The sequence below is a fragment of the Perna viridis genome, chromosome 2 (assembly GCF_037379345.1).
Source record: "Perna viridis isolate PV_CMFRI_1.1 ecotype Kerala chromosome 2, ASM3737934v1, whole genome shotgun sequence".
Taxonomy (NCBI): Eukaryota; Metazoa; Mollusca; class Bivalvia; order Mytilida; family Mytilidae; genus Perna; species Perna viridis.
Genome location: NC_142446.1, coordinates 10,905,811 through 10,921,206, shown reverse-complemented (window position 1 = coordinate 10,921,206; position 15,396 = coordinate 10,905,811). Strand labels below are relative to the sequence as shown.

The 15,396-nt window shown below is 32.2% G+C and overlaps 1 protein-coding gene across 4 annotated transcripts in view; it reads right to left on the bottom strand.

The window, feature by feature from the left end:
* LOC148623616 (kinesin-like protein KIF16B) overlaps positions 1-15,396 on the bottom strand; it is a 35,313-nt gene that overhangs the window by 4,880 nt on the left and 15,037 nt on the right. For all 4 annotated transcript variants that reach the window (XR_015919463.1, XM_088565554.1, XM_088565556.1 and 1 more), the window contains exons 14-29: positions 15,259-15,333; positions 14,645-14,698; positions 14,349-14,402; positions 13,860-13,979; positions 12,713-12,764; positions 12,145-12,282; positions 11,164-11,249; positions 8,532-8,623; positions 8,146-8,199; positions 7,548-7,680; positions 7,116-7,199; positions 6,365-6,526; positions 4,823-5,625; positions 3,669-3,723; positions 3,162-3,307; positions 877-924 (exon numbers count right to left, since the gene is read on the bottom strand). Coding sequence is in view for 3 of the 4 variants with exons in the window: in XM_088565554.1 (XP_088421680.1) it covers positions 877-924; positions 3,162-3,307; positions 3,669-3,723; positions 4,823-5,625; positions 6,365-6,526; positions 7,116-7,199; positions 7,548-7,680; positions 8,146-8,199; positions 8,532-8,623; positions 11,164-11,249; positions 12,145-12,282; positions 12,713-12,764; positions 13,860-13,979; positions 14,349-14,402; positions 14,645-14,698; positions 15,259-15,333 (2,156 nt within the window). In the remaining variant the exon portion in view is untranslated. The remainder of the gene's footprint in view (positions 1-876; positions 925-3,161; positions 3,308-3,668; positions 3,724-4,822; positions 5,626-6,364; positions 6,527-7,115; positions 7,200-7,547; positions 7,681-8,145; positions 8,200-8,531; positions 8,624-11,163; positions 11,250-12,144; positions 12,283-12,712; positions 12,765-13,859; positions 13,980-14,348; positions 14,403-14,644; positions 14,699-15,258; positions 15,334-15,396) is intronic.

Here is a 15,396-nt window from a genome sequence, read left to right as displayed (position 1 = left end):
GGCATTTATGTTCCTTAGGATATCCCACACAAAATGACTATTAGGATTGTTGATTCATGAAAAAACATGGCCGCCGTTACTAAAAACAGAACATTGGGGTCCGATGGCAGTTTTTTTTGCAAATAAGTCAAAAACCGTTGCCTTTAGCAAATTTCTGGCATAGGGTAATATTGTTCAGCATCATGAGAAGGACCTATGCCTAAATTTTCAAAACCATTCATTGACTAATGTAGAAGTTACGACCCCTGAAACAGGGTTCACATGTACAATTCGAAGATCATCTTCTCTAAAATCATGAACGAAAATAAGCATAATAGTTCTTTAGTGTATTGTGCTCAAAATGACTGTTGTGATTTTTAATCCGTGAACAGATATGACTGCTTGTACTAAAAATGGAACTTAGGGGTCATAAGACAGGTTTTTGAAGAAAAATTCTAAAATTGTTGCCTTTAGCAAAATTCTGGTTCAGATCATGAAAAAGCTATGAAAAACATTTCTTGCATTTGACAATTTAGTTGCTTTTAACTTAGCCTGTCTCATTCCTCAAGTTTTTCAAATAAGCAAATGTTTAACCAGGTGAGCGATTTAGGCTCTATTGAGCCTCTAGTTTATTTCAACATCATTTCATGTTCATTTTATCATCCATTTCATGTTCATCGTCTGAATATAGCTGAAATATTGCTGCTCGGACGTTAAACCACAACAATCAATCAATCAATCTGAGTCAATGTCACAGTCCATGTTTTACTTATTGAATCTCCAATTTAATCAGATTAAAAATCAAAAATGCATTAATAACTATCAATACTTAAAAAATAAATACAATTCATTGAAACGGCTTAGGAAATGTGTAAGTCTGTTGATTTTTATTCTTACTTGTTTTGACGAACATTTTTTAATCGCCTTTGTATTTCCTGCTCAATTCTGAAAAAGTAAAGCGTATTTTATTCATGAATAAGAATGCTTATAATGACATCTTCACAATTTGTAGTATAATTATCGACTACAGAGGTTTGAGGGGGACTAAGGGGCAGATGATTTAACTACATCTCTGCCTAAAAACCATAAAGACTTATTATGGGTGATTCATGCATTTCTTAATCCCTAATATTTTTCATTGCAAATCTTTCTGCAGATCCCGTAGAAACTGCATTAAGAAATTTAACTACAAATAAAAGTAGTCCTCTGGAGTTATTAAAACTTAACGTAATCAGTCAAAATATAAATATTTCAATATGTATACTTTTGGGATCTTCTGTATATGAATTGCAAATCCTTCAGTAGGCCTCATAGAAACTGTATTAAAAAGTGCAAAAGAAAGTTGCTCACTGGAGATATTAACAATTAAATTTTGGTTATGTTCTACAACAGAAAAAGTACTTCCCACCAGAACTATAACCATACCACTGTAACCAGTCAAAAATATTTCAGCTGATCCAAGGACATAGACATAGGAAGGGTTGTTTTAGGTCCAAACAAATGTGTTTACACAGTTTCATTGATTATCTTAAAATATTATGAATCGCCCCCTGTTTGATTTTCAGGCAGAACCATTATTTTAAAAACATTCTAAAATACAAATATGAATAATTTGTTTTATAATAGAAATAAAAGATTTCAAACGAACACATTTTTTCTATGTGTAAGCTATGTAAAAAATGGAATATTGTGAACACTGTTTTTGAACAAATCAAAGACTGAAGTCTTCAAAGTCAAATATTCTCTGCCACTGATTTTGGCTAACTTTCAACATCCAAAATGCGATATGGTTGAAAATAGGGTGACTTCCGCTAGAATCTTGGTTCTTTTGATATGCTTTGATATGATTACTCTTTCGTAACCGTGAGGACCCGAATGTTTTCAACCAAAACAACAGGTTACCAGGATTAAAATACCTGACAATGACTATATATAGATATCGTGACCCTGATAATGTATATGACCTATATAGTCAATTGTGACGAGCTCATGTGTTTGAATTGGAAGGGAACCAAGGTTATGGCGGTAATCAAAAGAATGTAATCCAGGGACAAAGACCAGACAAGGAAAACAGACATACACAACAAAAAACATAAAGTAACTAAAATCATACAAAGTAACAAAAGCAAATGAGCAACTCGCACTCCACTAAAAATGGGAGCATTGACCAGGTGCACCAGTAGGGTAAGCGTCCTCTGTTTTCTCCGAGTTGCTGATATAAGTCAAGTCCGGGGTAGACAAACGAGGAAAGGAAAACTATGACCCGTTGAATAAATCAGTTTTCATGGTGCAGATGGATACACCATAACGATCCACGAGTTCACGATGACGACCATAAAACTTCTGTAGTGATGACTTCAATCTTGTAGCAACATAACCCTGTTCAAGAAGCCTATTTATTAGAAGTCTAGCGCGATACAAAAAGTCTGCGTAGTTTCGGCAAGCTCTGGCATAACGTAAGAGTTGTGATATGAACACTCCATACGCAGGTGCTGAAGGGATGTTGCCACAGATGAAAGGAAAGTTGACAATTTTGAATGAAAAGTCATCACGTTTGTTGTAAAGTTTGGTCAATAGTTTTCCTTTACCATCGATTTCTAAGTGTAGGAAACTGGGTGATATTACATTAATTCAATGCTAACCGATCATTTAATCTTTTAATGCAAATTTCCAGTTCTCATACAAGCAAAGAACACACATCGACATGTGACTGTATGATATTTTTAAAATGAGGTACATTTTAGCAATCTTTGTGTCGCTTATGATATTGACCAGGACACCAGATTAGGAACCAGATTAAACAACTAGCAATGAATATTTATAGTTATCGGGGCCTTTCTAATGTATATGACCTATATAATCTTGTAACGAGCCCCTGTGTCTGAATCGAGAACTGGGTAATGTTCAAGGCTAACCAATCATGTCATGTAAACTTCCTGTTCTCATACAAACAAGAAAAACAAATAGAACACACGTATATGATATTTAAAAGGTACGATTTATCTCGTGTGAAGCTAGAACTATGACGCTATGACGGTAAACACGGCACAAATCTAAAGCATAACGTGGTGTAGTAATATATAATTATGCAAACCATATGCAAATATAAAGTACTGAAATTACGAGTACAAGAAGTCGATAACAATATTAGCGACTTAAAAATCAGCTAATAGGATTATTACCTTGCTTTGTTTTGCATTTCTTCAAGCTTCATGATTTCCAGTTCTAAAGATTCAAATTCTTGGTCTTGCCTTTCTTCAGACTGTTGTTTCATGGACAAAAGTTCAGAATGTTTTTTGTTATACAACTCTTGCAATCTTTCAATGTCCTGAAGGTGTATCAATATATATGCCAATTTATTTTTTTTATTAACATTTAAGCTAAGGATCAATTTTTTACAAATATTTTATACAAACGTCAAGTGAATATTGTTTTTAAATGATACTTACATATTATTAAGTGAAGTTCGAAATAAAATCGCGTACCTTGTAGCTACTAAGACGATCACGAATTATATCATTTTTTTAAAAGTCTCATATACCATAATAATGTGATGTTGTAGGCTAACAGAAATTATCATTTACTACCCTTTCAAGATATTGTATTCTTCTAGAAGCAATGTTTTTTTTCTATAATACTATGCAATAAAATATTTAAGATAAAACCCATTATTACTGCATATTGGTTACCTTTTGTGTTGCTTGAATAACATCGTCTTCTTTGTCTTCAATTTGTAACAGATGTCTTGAACAAAGATATATAAGTTAAGTCAGTCAAATGTTCATTTATAAAGAAAACTGACAAAGAAAAATAGTATGGTTAACATCATATCAACATTGAATCTTGAAAAAAAACTATATATATAACAGAAAGCAAATTTATAATTTTAAAAGTAAGACCGTCTCTTTTATCATTATTCTAAATAGATTTTTAGAAGCTTCTGGTTTTGTCCCACCATCAAATCATACAGAGAGCTGAGTCATTTGTGATCAACTACTAATATGAAAAATGTTCAAAACAAACTTTGATATCTGAGGCATCATTTATTCTAACAACACGTTATATATATATATAGACTTGCAGAAAGTTTAAGAAGGTCTGAAAATTCAAACGAGCACTGACTAGTTAAGTACTATCTTGAAATAACATATCCAAAGCAGTAAAATTTTGTTTTCGTACATAAACATTTCAACATTTCATTAAAACAAAAACACATGAGCCGCGATTTCAATATTCGAGACAGTTTTTGGTACGCCACTAAGTTATCGGCATTCAACAATTCGGGAAATAGAACTGCGGCATTGTATCCCGTCTTCTAAACTTTTGAAAGAGTTGAAACTTCTAGTGAGGACACTTATTCATGATACTTATAAGGAAAGGTTTGACACAGACATGAAAAACCCGGTTTCCCTTAAGTGTTAATCTATGGCTAAAAACATGAATATTCCTGAATATTGACCCATTTCCCCCCCAAAAAAAGTAGTAAATCATAACCGATAAAAATAAATGACTTGGCAATCTTTCTAGTCTTACTATTATATAATAATAACAGATAAGGACATCTCGGTATGCTTTGCATCCCCCCCCCAAAAAAAAAAGAAAGAAAACGCACTTGGTCCAAGCTCACATTTTATTAATTTTCCTTTTTTTTCTTTTTTATGTCTTGTTTGCTCCATATTTTTGTGTGTGCTAAATTCCGGATATATATATGTGTTTCTCTGTTTATGTATTTGTACTCTCAGCTTCTTTTTTATGATTAACGACTTAATAGTTTTTGCTATTATTTTGTCCATTTACCCTTTATTTCACACTAATATTTTATTTTGGGTAATTACACACTTACCTCACACTTTCCTTTAATTTTCCTTTCGTTTCTTCAAATTGTTTATCAAGAATGTTTAAACGACTTTCTAAATCATGAATAGTAGTTTTTATTTGTTGTTCTTTGACATTATGATCATCTATCTTCAGATTTTTCTCTAGGTCCATGACTTGTTGTTGCTTGTTACAGCTTTCCGTCGATAATTTTAGCATTTCTTCAAAGTTCTCAATTTCTTTTTCACATTTTCCAAATAAAACTTCTTTATCTAGAAACTCTTGTCTTTTGATAAATAATTTATTTTCTAAGTCTAATAGTTTTGGGCTCACCAGAGTAAACAATTCATTCCGCTTCTGATGAATGTTTGAAATGGATTTTCTTTTAAGAGCATTATAATCGTCTCTGTCATTTTTTATTTTATTTTCAGAATTCTTAAAAGCGTCTAAAATAGACTCATGTTCCCCGATAAGAAGCTCTTTTGCTTCTTTGATATGCATCTTTCTTTGTCGCAACTTTAATTTTTCAGAAGTATTTAGCTTCTTTTTTTCTTTTTCTTTGATAGCATTTTCATTGTCAAAGATATCCTTCCATGCTTCTTCTATTTTAGCCATTTCAGATTTTAAATGAAGTTCTGCCTGATCTTGCCTACTTTGTAAACGATTAGATTCTAGCTGTAAATTAGCCATGACATTTTGCTCATATTGGTCCAGGGTTGACAATTTTTTTCTGTATTCATCAGAACCTGATAATACACACAGTTTTTCGTTCTGAAGAGACGACTCGAGAGTTGTCAAACTTGCCTCACATTCTTTGATGTCTTTCATTGTCTGAATTACATAAGAGATAGACGTTTCAGTGTCATGATATAAACGAATGATGATAGCAATAACAAATAAATAAACACTTCTAAAAGGTATCTAGAATACGAAAATGCACGCAAATTTTATACAGGTCAATTCCCTTATACTTAAAAACTAACGATACAAACTAAAAATCATAGAAAACCATTAAGTATCTTTGGTATGTATTGAAACTATGTATACGTGTTCTTCGGGAAATCAAGACTTATGTCTTTCGTTATCATTTCTCCGATTACAAGTTCCGACAAGTCAAAAAGCTTAGGAGCAAATGCTCCTTCAACGTTGATTGGCAATGGAAAAATCCCAAAGACAAGGTTATATAAGAAAAAACAATAACGATGGAAAGATAGAAAAAAGCCGAAAAACCGCACTAACAATCACCCCTACGATATATTTAAGACTTACATTGTCATTACATAGCTCCAAGGCTTTATAGTTCTGATAAACAATTTGTTGCTTACTTGAACATTCAAAGAATGACAGCTTGACATTGCTTCTTTCTGCATGAACTTGAACGATACCAAGGTCATTTTATCTCGGTTAACGTTCATCATTTATTGACTGTTGGATTATTTCACACTATCCACGAAAATGTGTTCCCCACGAATAAAAAGCGAACCCCAATATGTAGATTTGAACCTTCACTACCTCATGTCATACACTTACAGATATATTAGCATTTTGTTTTGTTCGCTAATGATTTTACCTCGGCTTTCTTTTGTAGAAGAGTTTGTATTTGCTGATGAACATTTTTCTGCAATGTAACTTGTGAAACGACTAAATCATCCACCTTTTCTTCTAAAACCAGCATATCATTATCAGCAGTCCTCATTGTTCTCTCTAACTCTTTTTGTAGTTTAACCAGTTCCTTTTTGCATAAAAAAGGAATACATTGTAGGTGTACAGTTAAACTCGAAATTGAAAACCGCTTTCAATTAAGATGTACTACAGGAAGAGAAAAAAACTTTTTTAAAAACACATACTTTCCCATTATGGGTATTTTTTTCCTTGGAAAAGTCATCGCTTCAAAATTCTTGTTTGAAAATCGACGAGCAACAGTTGATATTGTAAGATTTATCTTCCTGAGAATTCGGATTTGATAAGAAAAAAATGTCTTCTTAGCGCTTGCATGCCAATAACAATTTCCCACGGCTTTGGTGGAAATAAATACCGGAGGTTCTTTACCCTGAATCTCAAACACAAGTTCCAAAATCAACCATGGCCAGTTGATGATGTGAGAGTTATCTTCCTTTGAAAATGAAAACGATTTGGATTGAATTTACATCAGAGATTAAACCATAGATCTCTCGGTCAATTTCGAAAACCAACGATGAACAGCTAATATGTGAGAGTATATTTATACGTACCAGATGTTCCAATTATGAACATTAGGATACACACGTTTTGTTTTGAAGAATTAAAATGATTGTACATGCAAGATTTGTACTGATACATACCGCTGATATAGTTTCTTTTTCTTCCATATGGTCTTCTGTGATCTTTTTCATACTTTTATCATACAAACTCATTTGAGATGAACACTGTATGTAGACACAATGCACACATACATATATAAAAAGGGACAATAAAAAATCATGCATATTGGTTTTACTTTATACTTGGTTGTTCTTGTTTCTATATCAAGAAAATTTTTGCTGCTTGGGTTTTAGAGCAAACAGATCCAGACTACAATGATATCATGACAAACAAGTCGTGTTTTGTAAAATCTTGGAACTCATATCCCCAAATACACTTTTGATTTATCATCGAATAAGTTTCTTATTATACCGGATTTATTTTCGAAAACACATCTCATTTGAAATTATGTTCTCATTTACCAATCATTGACAATCTCATGAATGGAAAATAGCGTTTTGACAACAACATACCTTTGAAACCTTCGCTTGCAATTCCCCCAGTTTCGTTGTAATATCTTGGACCTCCCTTTCTATTTCAGAAATTTCAGAATCTCTTTCTACTTGTGCCTGGTCGTAACGTTTTTCCATGAGATTTATATACTTTCTTAAACCAATAAACATCAATATAAAATAGCATGTTTTTGAGGGTTTAGATATATATATCAAAAATAGTTAAGTGGAGAGCAAGAATATCGAAAATAAAGACAACAGAATGCTCAACAAATCAAGTTGAGTTTGTTAATTCATATTACCTTAATTTTGTATTCTTGGCATGGCATGAGTATTCACATATTATCGTTCTCTCAAATAATTATTTTCTGTAGAACCGAAGCTCAGAACCGTCTCTTTATATCTCGCGCGTTACATAAGCAAAATGAAAAGAATAATATGTTCATCTACTTTTTCTAACTATAAATGTAGTTCCATTCAAAATCATCCGCTTTGTTTTTTTTTTATTATTATTATTCAAAAACTGTAAGTATAAATAATTTATTTTACCTATTATCGTTCAGAAACATAGTACTATTTTTTAAATTTATTTTAGTACTCTTAATCTCCGATGGTTTACCTTTGTTCTTCCAGTCTATCTTCGTTGTCTCCAAAATCATCCGTAGTTTCCCATCTGAAATGGATAAATCCAAGCGCTAATACTTTTTACAAGATGTCTCGTCACTGGTATAGGAGGAGTAATAGATGATCAATTTATTTGAAAAATTGGATAAGGCAATGATAGTAAAAAGGTAACCATTCAAGAGTGTAAGGCACATCAATAAGACACTCGAAGACAATAGATAAGAGAAAAGCAAAATTTGATGGTGCTGTGTTATAAAAAAAAATGGAAAGATATGGGCGATATTAAAACCAAAACAAAAAAAGCTGAAACTATTGTTTTGACGATTATGTTGTCAAATAATTTGATTTATGCGTGAGACTCTATCAATATTATTAACATACGTAGACGAAGACAAACTGTCTGTTGATCTGTACATGTCACTTAGGGATCTCCCATATCCCACTGAAGAATCTCTTGAAAGCGAAATCCCATGCTAAAAACAATTATTATATTTCTCTGTGATGTTCACAATTTCATAATAGTTATGAACATTATACTTTATTATATGTTATACTTTTCCTTGCATTTTTTGTCATATGTATAATACTCATTTTTCTCCAGTGTTGATTAATACTTTCATTCTCATTTTTGTATACCTTTTGTTATTGATGTTATATCATGGTATTTTGATAGCTATATTTAGCATTGTGTATTTTTAGGTATGTTCTAATTTTTTAGATAGGGAGTACTCTATTATTATCACTTTCACTTTCGTTTTATATCGGTTTCCTGTTTCCTGTGTTATCGATTTCCTGTTTCTGAATGTGACCTTGGTTTGATTGTGCACCACAATCTTAACCGTATTTTTAGATAGGTATCCATCGTTGTGTGACATCTCACCATGTAAGTAGAACTTTTGTTTTTATGATTATATTTATGTGTGGTATGATTTATTTTTGTGGAAAAGTGAATATTTTTGTGATTTTGAGATACCTTTTCAGATAACTGTTTAAGTTTTACTTTTCCATTAAAACTTCATTTTGAAACTTTTTTTGGATAGTACTATTTTTCTTTTTCATTTTTGAAAATTCATTTGTTAATTTTATGGCTAATTTTTAAAGTTCACTGTGGTTTTTCAGTGACATTTTGCATATGTCTTTTTGTAGGTTTTGTTCAGTTGTTTCAATTAGTACATTTTCCCTTTTTGTTTTTTTATAGCTTTTTACCGCATGTAGTGACACTATCAACAGTCATAATTGCGTAACATCTTTAGTCATGCATGTATCATGCAGCTGTGTTAATGACCATATACCATGGGTTATGTTACAATAAATGATTGACTTTTATATTTGACTTTGGTTATAACTATCTGTTACGCTCCAAACAGAATATTCTCTTATTCTGCTACTTCCTTTAGGCAGTATAAAAAATAGGTAAAACTGAACTGAAGTTATGTCAAAGAAACTTTATTCAAACCTCGGGAGTTAACAAAGACTCATGCATATTTGTACCTGTGTCACCGTGAAATATTTGGTAGCAAAATGAAATGTATTCACTAAGCTAATACAGTGTGGGTTACAAATTTCCTAAAGTAATGCTGAATGTAGCAAATGCTTCTGAAAATAAGTTAGATCAAAAGCGTAGACAAAAATTAAAAGATAGGTATCATAATGCTAAACACTTTAATCCCTTTATTCAAATTTGGTTAAACCTAAAGGTTTGGTGATATATGCAAAAAAAACTGTATTTTGACCCCTATGTTCTATTTTTAGTGACGGCGATCATGTTTTTTTCACGGATCAAAAATCCAAACGGTCATTGTGTGCAAGATACCCTAAGAAACATTCATGTGAAGTTTCATCCAAATCTATTCTGTAGTTTCATAGGAAAAGATGTTTGAAAAATTGTTCACGACGACAGACGACGCTAAGTGATGTCAATAGCTCACATGGCCTACGGCCAGGTGAGTTTAAAAGAAAAAAGACGAAAAACTGAGAAAAATCGTGTTCATCATAGACGCTCTTTTGCTTTGTTAATGTTTATAAGCAAGTAAAGATGTCTAATGGCTAATTAGGTTCACATTGCACAAAGCCTGCAGGCTATTACTGAAATTTTCTCAATAAGGCATATATGTATGTACATACAAAGGTTGTAAAAGAATACTTACTTAATGTGATATTACAAAATAATTCAAAATGTTTTATTTAAAGAGTAATCAAGGAAACCAAGGGGATAGCTGTAATCAAAAGAATGTAACCCAGGGAAAAAGACCAGACATGGAAAACAGACATACACAACAAAGAACAAAAAGTAACTATAATAATACATACAAAGTAACAAATGCAAATGAGCAACTCGGTCTCCACTAAAACCTTGGAGCATGGACCAGGTGCACCGAAAGGGTAAGCGTCCTCTGCTTTTCTAGAAACGCCCGCCGAATGGTTCATAAAAAGTCATATCCGGGATAGACAAAAGAGGAAAGGAAAACTAAGACACGTTGAACAAATCAGCTTTCATGGTGCAGATGGATACACCGTAGCGATTCATGATGACGACCATGCAACTTCTGTAGTGATGACTTCAATCTTGTAGCAACATAACCCTGTTCAAGAAGCCTATTTGTTAGAAGTCTAGCGCGATACAAAAAGTCTGCGTAGTTTCGGCAAGCTCTGGCATAACGTATGAGTTGTGATATGAACACTCCATACGCAGGTGCTGAAGGGGTGCCACAGATTAAAGTAAAGTTGACAATTCTGAATGAAAAGTCTTCACGTTTGTCGTAAAGTTTGGTCAATAGTTTTCCTTTACTATCGATTTCTAAGTGTAGGTCAAGATATGAGGCTTACCTCACAGTGTCTGTAGTATCCTTTATCTCAAGTTCTTTGGGGTAGATGCGATGCATTAAATCCCCGAAATTAGGATTGTTTAAATATAATACGTCATCTATATAGCGAAACTGAGATTAAAGGATCTAGCTCATCGATATTCTTTTTTAAAAACACTACAAGAAATAACAAATCAGAAATGACATACATCTTGAAGTTCCTCTTTCATTCTGATGGCTTCCGTTGGGTTATTGTATCGAAACATGTTGGTTTTTCCGAGAAGTATAACACTACCTGAAATACAAGATACACTAGCAAAACTCGATAGCAAAATTTGCAGTATAGTATCCATGTATACATATTGTGAAAAGAAATAATAAATTCAACCCAATTCACATTTTATGAGCAACTCAGGGGGGGGGTCTTTCAAAGCAGAGGACGCTTACCCTACCGGTGCACCTGAATCGTGCTCCAAGGTTAGTGGAGTCAGAGTTGCTAATGCATTTTTGTTTCTTCGTAAGTATTATTTTGGTTACTTTATTTTCTTTGTTGTGAGTGTGTTTTTCCTGCCTAGTCCTTAACTTTAACTATATTCTTTTTGATTTTCGCTCGAATCCTTGGTTTCCTTGATTACTCTTTATCATCATATTTTGGGTTATTGGTTTTCTCCCAAATGTCTTTCACTTTCTTAAGTGAGTTGAACAGCATTAACAAACCACAATGTTTGCGTGTTGTATCGTTTCTATGGCTATAAAAATGAACCACCGACCAAAAATGGATCATATCAATTAAGGTGGCCACCATAAACTCGTGGATTGTTATGATGTGTCCATCTTCACCATGAAAACAAATTTATTCATCGTGACATAGTATTCCTTCCTCTTTCGTCTACCCTGGACGTGTAACTTATTAGCAACTCGTTGGATGTTTCTAGAAAAACAGAAGATGCTTCGCCTATACCATAGTGATGCACCTGGGCCATGCTCCCAGTTTTTAGTGGAACCCGAGATGCGCAATTAAATTTGTTGTGTCTATGTACAAGTTATTTTTGTTATTTCATATTCTTTGATATATGTGTCTATTTGTCCTGAGTAGTCTTTATCCTTGGACGATATTCTTTGATTACCGCTCTTTGTTACTTTTGTAAGTCATATACACATTGTGATGATATATTTAAGAAAACTACTACCCTGTAAAAGCTTTGTCGGTCCATGTACAATTGTTCCGTTAACACTGCACGGTGAGTTTCTATTAGGAATCAACTGAACTTCACCATTTTCATTCCAAATGTAACAATGTTCTTTCTGAATGTCTACCCCTGTTATTTCTACAAAGTGTACAGTATCTGTACTTAATATAAGACATATATGCCATAGATACCTGTCGGTCGTCAATGATTAATTCATCCGTAAAGAAAGTGACGTTCTGGTTATAAATCGAATGATGTGTTTACAAATGAAGAAATCACATTCAATTATTGAGATGTTTGTAATGAATCAAATATGTGATAAACAGATCATGACATTGCATTAAAGTCTCATGTTAGAAAATGCAATGTGATAATCTATAAATATTTGAAGGTTTTTCAATTGTTAACTTACCTAATATCACAACATTACCGCTTTTTTCACTATTTTTAGAGATAGTATAATAAATAACAGTTTAAATCAAACATATTTACAAATATTTTGATTTGATAGTGAATAATAAAGAGTAAAACTACTCTAAAATATGAATACATAACAAAAAATACGTACTTATGTCTTGTTCTTTACTGGCATCAACACGGCCAATAGTCGTTTGACCCTCCTACAAATGCTTACAATACATTTAATGTCATTTCAATGGCATAATAAGGATCTATTTCATTATAAACAAAACAATCTAATACATGATGTCTCGATATATTCCCCTTGTGTGTTTAAATTTTATAATTTTTGTCGTACTGACCATGTCTTCCTCAAGAATTGTTGCATGATTTCTTTGTTCTTTATTAAACGCATGACTCTTCAACGGCATTTAGCATTTGATTAAGAGTGTATTAAATTGATATATTTGTTCCGTTACGCGTTTTGTTTATTCGAAATAAAGAAAAAAAACATATAACTTGACAACTGAAATAGCTTTAGGTATTTACCAATTTTGTAGACAATGAAATCACCCATCGAGTTAGTAAAAACGGGGTTTTGATTTCAGCGGTCATTTGAACTGCCACCAACTAACATGGTAGCAAAAGTGACGATATTTCTGTTGTTGTTAATCTCTACCAGTGTGAAGATTGTTTCATAGATTATTTTCCTTTATCAAGAATTCAATAGTTCAGTTTACTCATCAAACCGGGTAAATACCTCGGCTATTCAAGTTCATTAAAATTAAAATATGTTCATAATTCGCTTTGATATAAAGAAACTATCACTGAGAGCTATAAAAACGAAAATAATCCATTTTCGTATGCACAAAAAGGAAGATGGTTGTCATTGTAAAAGAGGGAGCAGACTAAGGTCTTTAAATTTTGCCTAAATTACATTCGAGTTGGAGTTATCTGAGCCAATAAGTTTGCTTTGGTTCAGTGGATCAGCATTCCTTTCGCGTTACATGAGAAACTCAATAAAAAGATACTTTTTCGTTAAAAATACTTTGGTCAACTAATACGTGTCAGTTTTGGTGAATGATACTTTCTAAAGCAGACCAAATTTTATGCTTCTGTTCGACTCTCTTGTTTTTTTTTTTTTTTTGTTTTTTTTGGGGGGATTTTTTTTTCTAGCTAAGAGATATAGTATACTCATGTGAAAAGGAATTGAACTTTGTAATGTCTGAAATATTTACTTAGTGTAGATTTTTTCTATTTATAATTCTCAAAAATTATATGTATGCGTTTCATTTTTTTTTCAGAGAATACTATACTTTGAGATTATATAACGTGATGCCAGTACTGAATATATCATCGTCTATCCCAATCAAATGTGGACGAACGGAATCCAACATAATACCCATTCCTTCTTTCCTTATAGCCATAGTGTCTTCCTAAAACAATTTATAACGTATTTTCTTTTCGTATAGTTCCTTGTTTAGTAAATAATTGAGTTAATTTAATATCTTTATCAATATCTGCAAGAAAAAATTTCAGATATATGCGTGAGTTTCTTGATCGATGATAAGAACAAAATATCAATAGTTATTAGTAAGTGACTTGTTAATATCACAAATGGTCCTTGTATTTGGTTGACAGAAGACAGTAACGTATAAATTTAAATGGTTAAGATGGCATTTAAATGTTATGTTACTATGCAACAAATAAAGATAGAAGCAATATATAATATAGGTAATAAGCAATAATTAGTAATTAAAGAAGAACCCATTGAAAAAAGTGAAAGTAATTTCAGATATACATACTGTAATTTTAGTCTCGTGCCATTTTTCATTCCATTCCTCTGTTAATACCTTAACCTAGAGTATATATCAAATTTGGCTTGATAGATAACAAAACGAATATGTGAAACATTGTCATTCTTCAAAAAAAGATTTACCAATACCATTGCAGTTAATACCATTAAATAAAGCCTTTGTCCCCCGTTCAATTCTCTTCTAAACTTCGTTAACTATGTTTAACAATGTAACGCACAATAGTGATACAAACAAATCAATGCAAATAATTTTATCCAATTATAATTCTACAAACATTTCATTACCCTAACTTCACTTTCTTGCAACATCTCCTTCACTCTTGGTTCTGTGGCTTTGTCCTAAAGTATTTTTTTTTAAATATAAATCAAGAGTAACAAAGGTTAGAATTAAATCAAGGGTAACAACGGTTATAATTAAACCAAGGATAAAAACGGTATAGTTAATTCAAGAGTAACAAAGTTTATAGTTGAGTAAAGAGTAACAAAGCTTAAAATTAAATCAAGAATAACAACGATTAATGAAAAGCTCCGAGGGACAAAAACAATGAAATACGGTAATGGATACAGGAATCATATACTGATTGTATCGTCTCTTAGAATGTGTACAACATGTATATCTTCTATTATTATAAAATTTAGCAATAAACGAAGCGCAATAGATACAAAACAAACAAGATATGTTTGTTTTGAGTTTGTTGTTAAATATAATAGAAGATATGCTATTTTCCAAGATTTTAGTGGAGGTCCTCATTTACTTTTGTTACTTTGTACGTATTATTTTGGTAATTTTATGTTCTTTGTTGTGTATGCCTGTTTTCCATTTCTGGTCTTTGTCCCTGGATTACATTCTTTTGATTTCCGCTAGAATCTTGGTTCCCCAGAAGACTCTTTTATCATACCAAGTCTCCACCAAGCATTGCTTTGAGTCGTTTGATTTCTTCTTTTAACTGTCTAATAAGACGAACACTTGAATCCTTAAATAGAATAGAAGCATGCATGTTACTTTTTGATGCATAAAGAGAATACCTCAATGATAT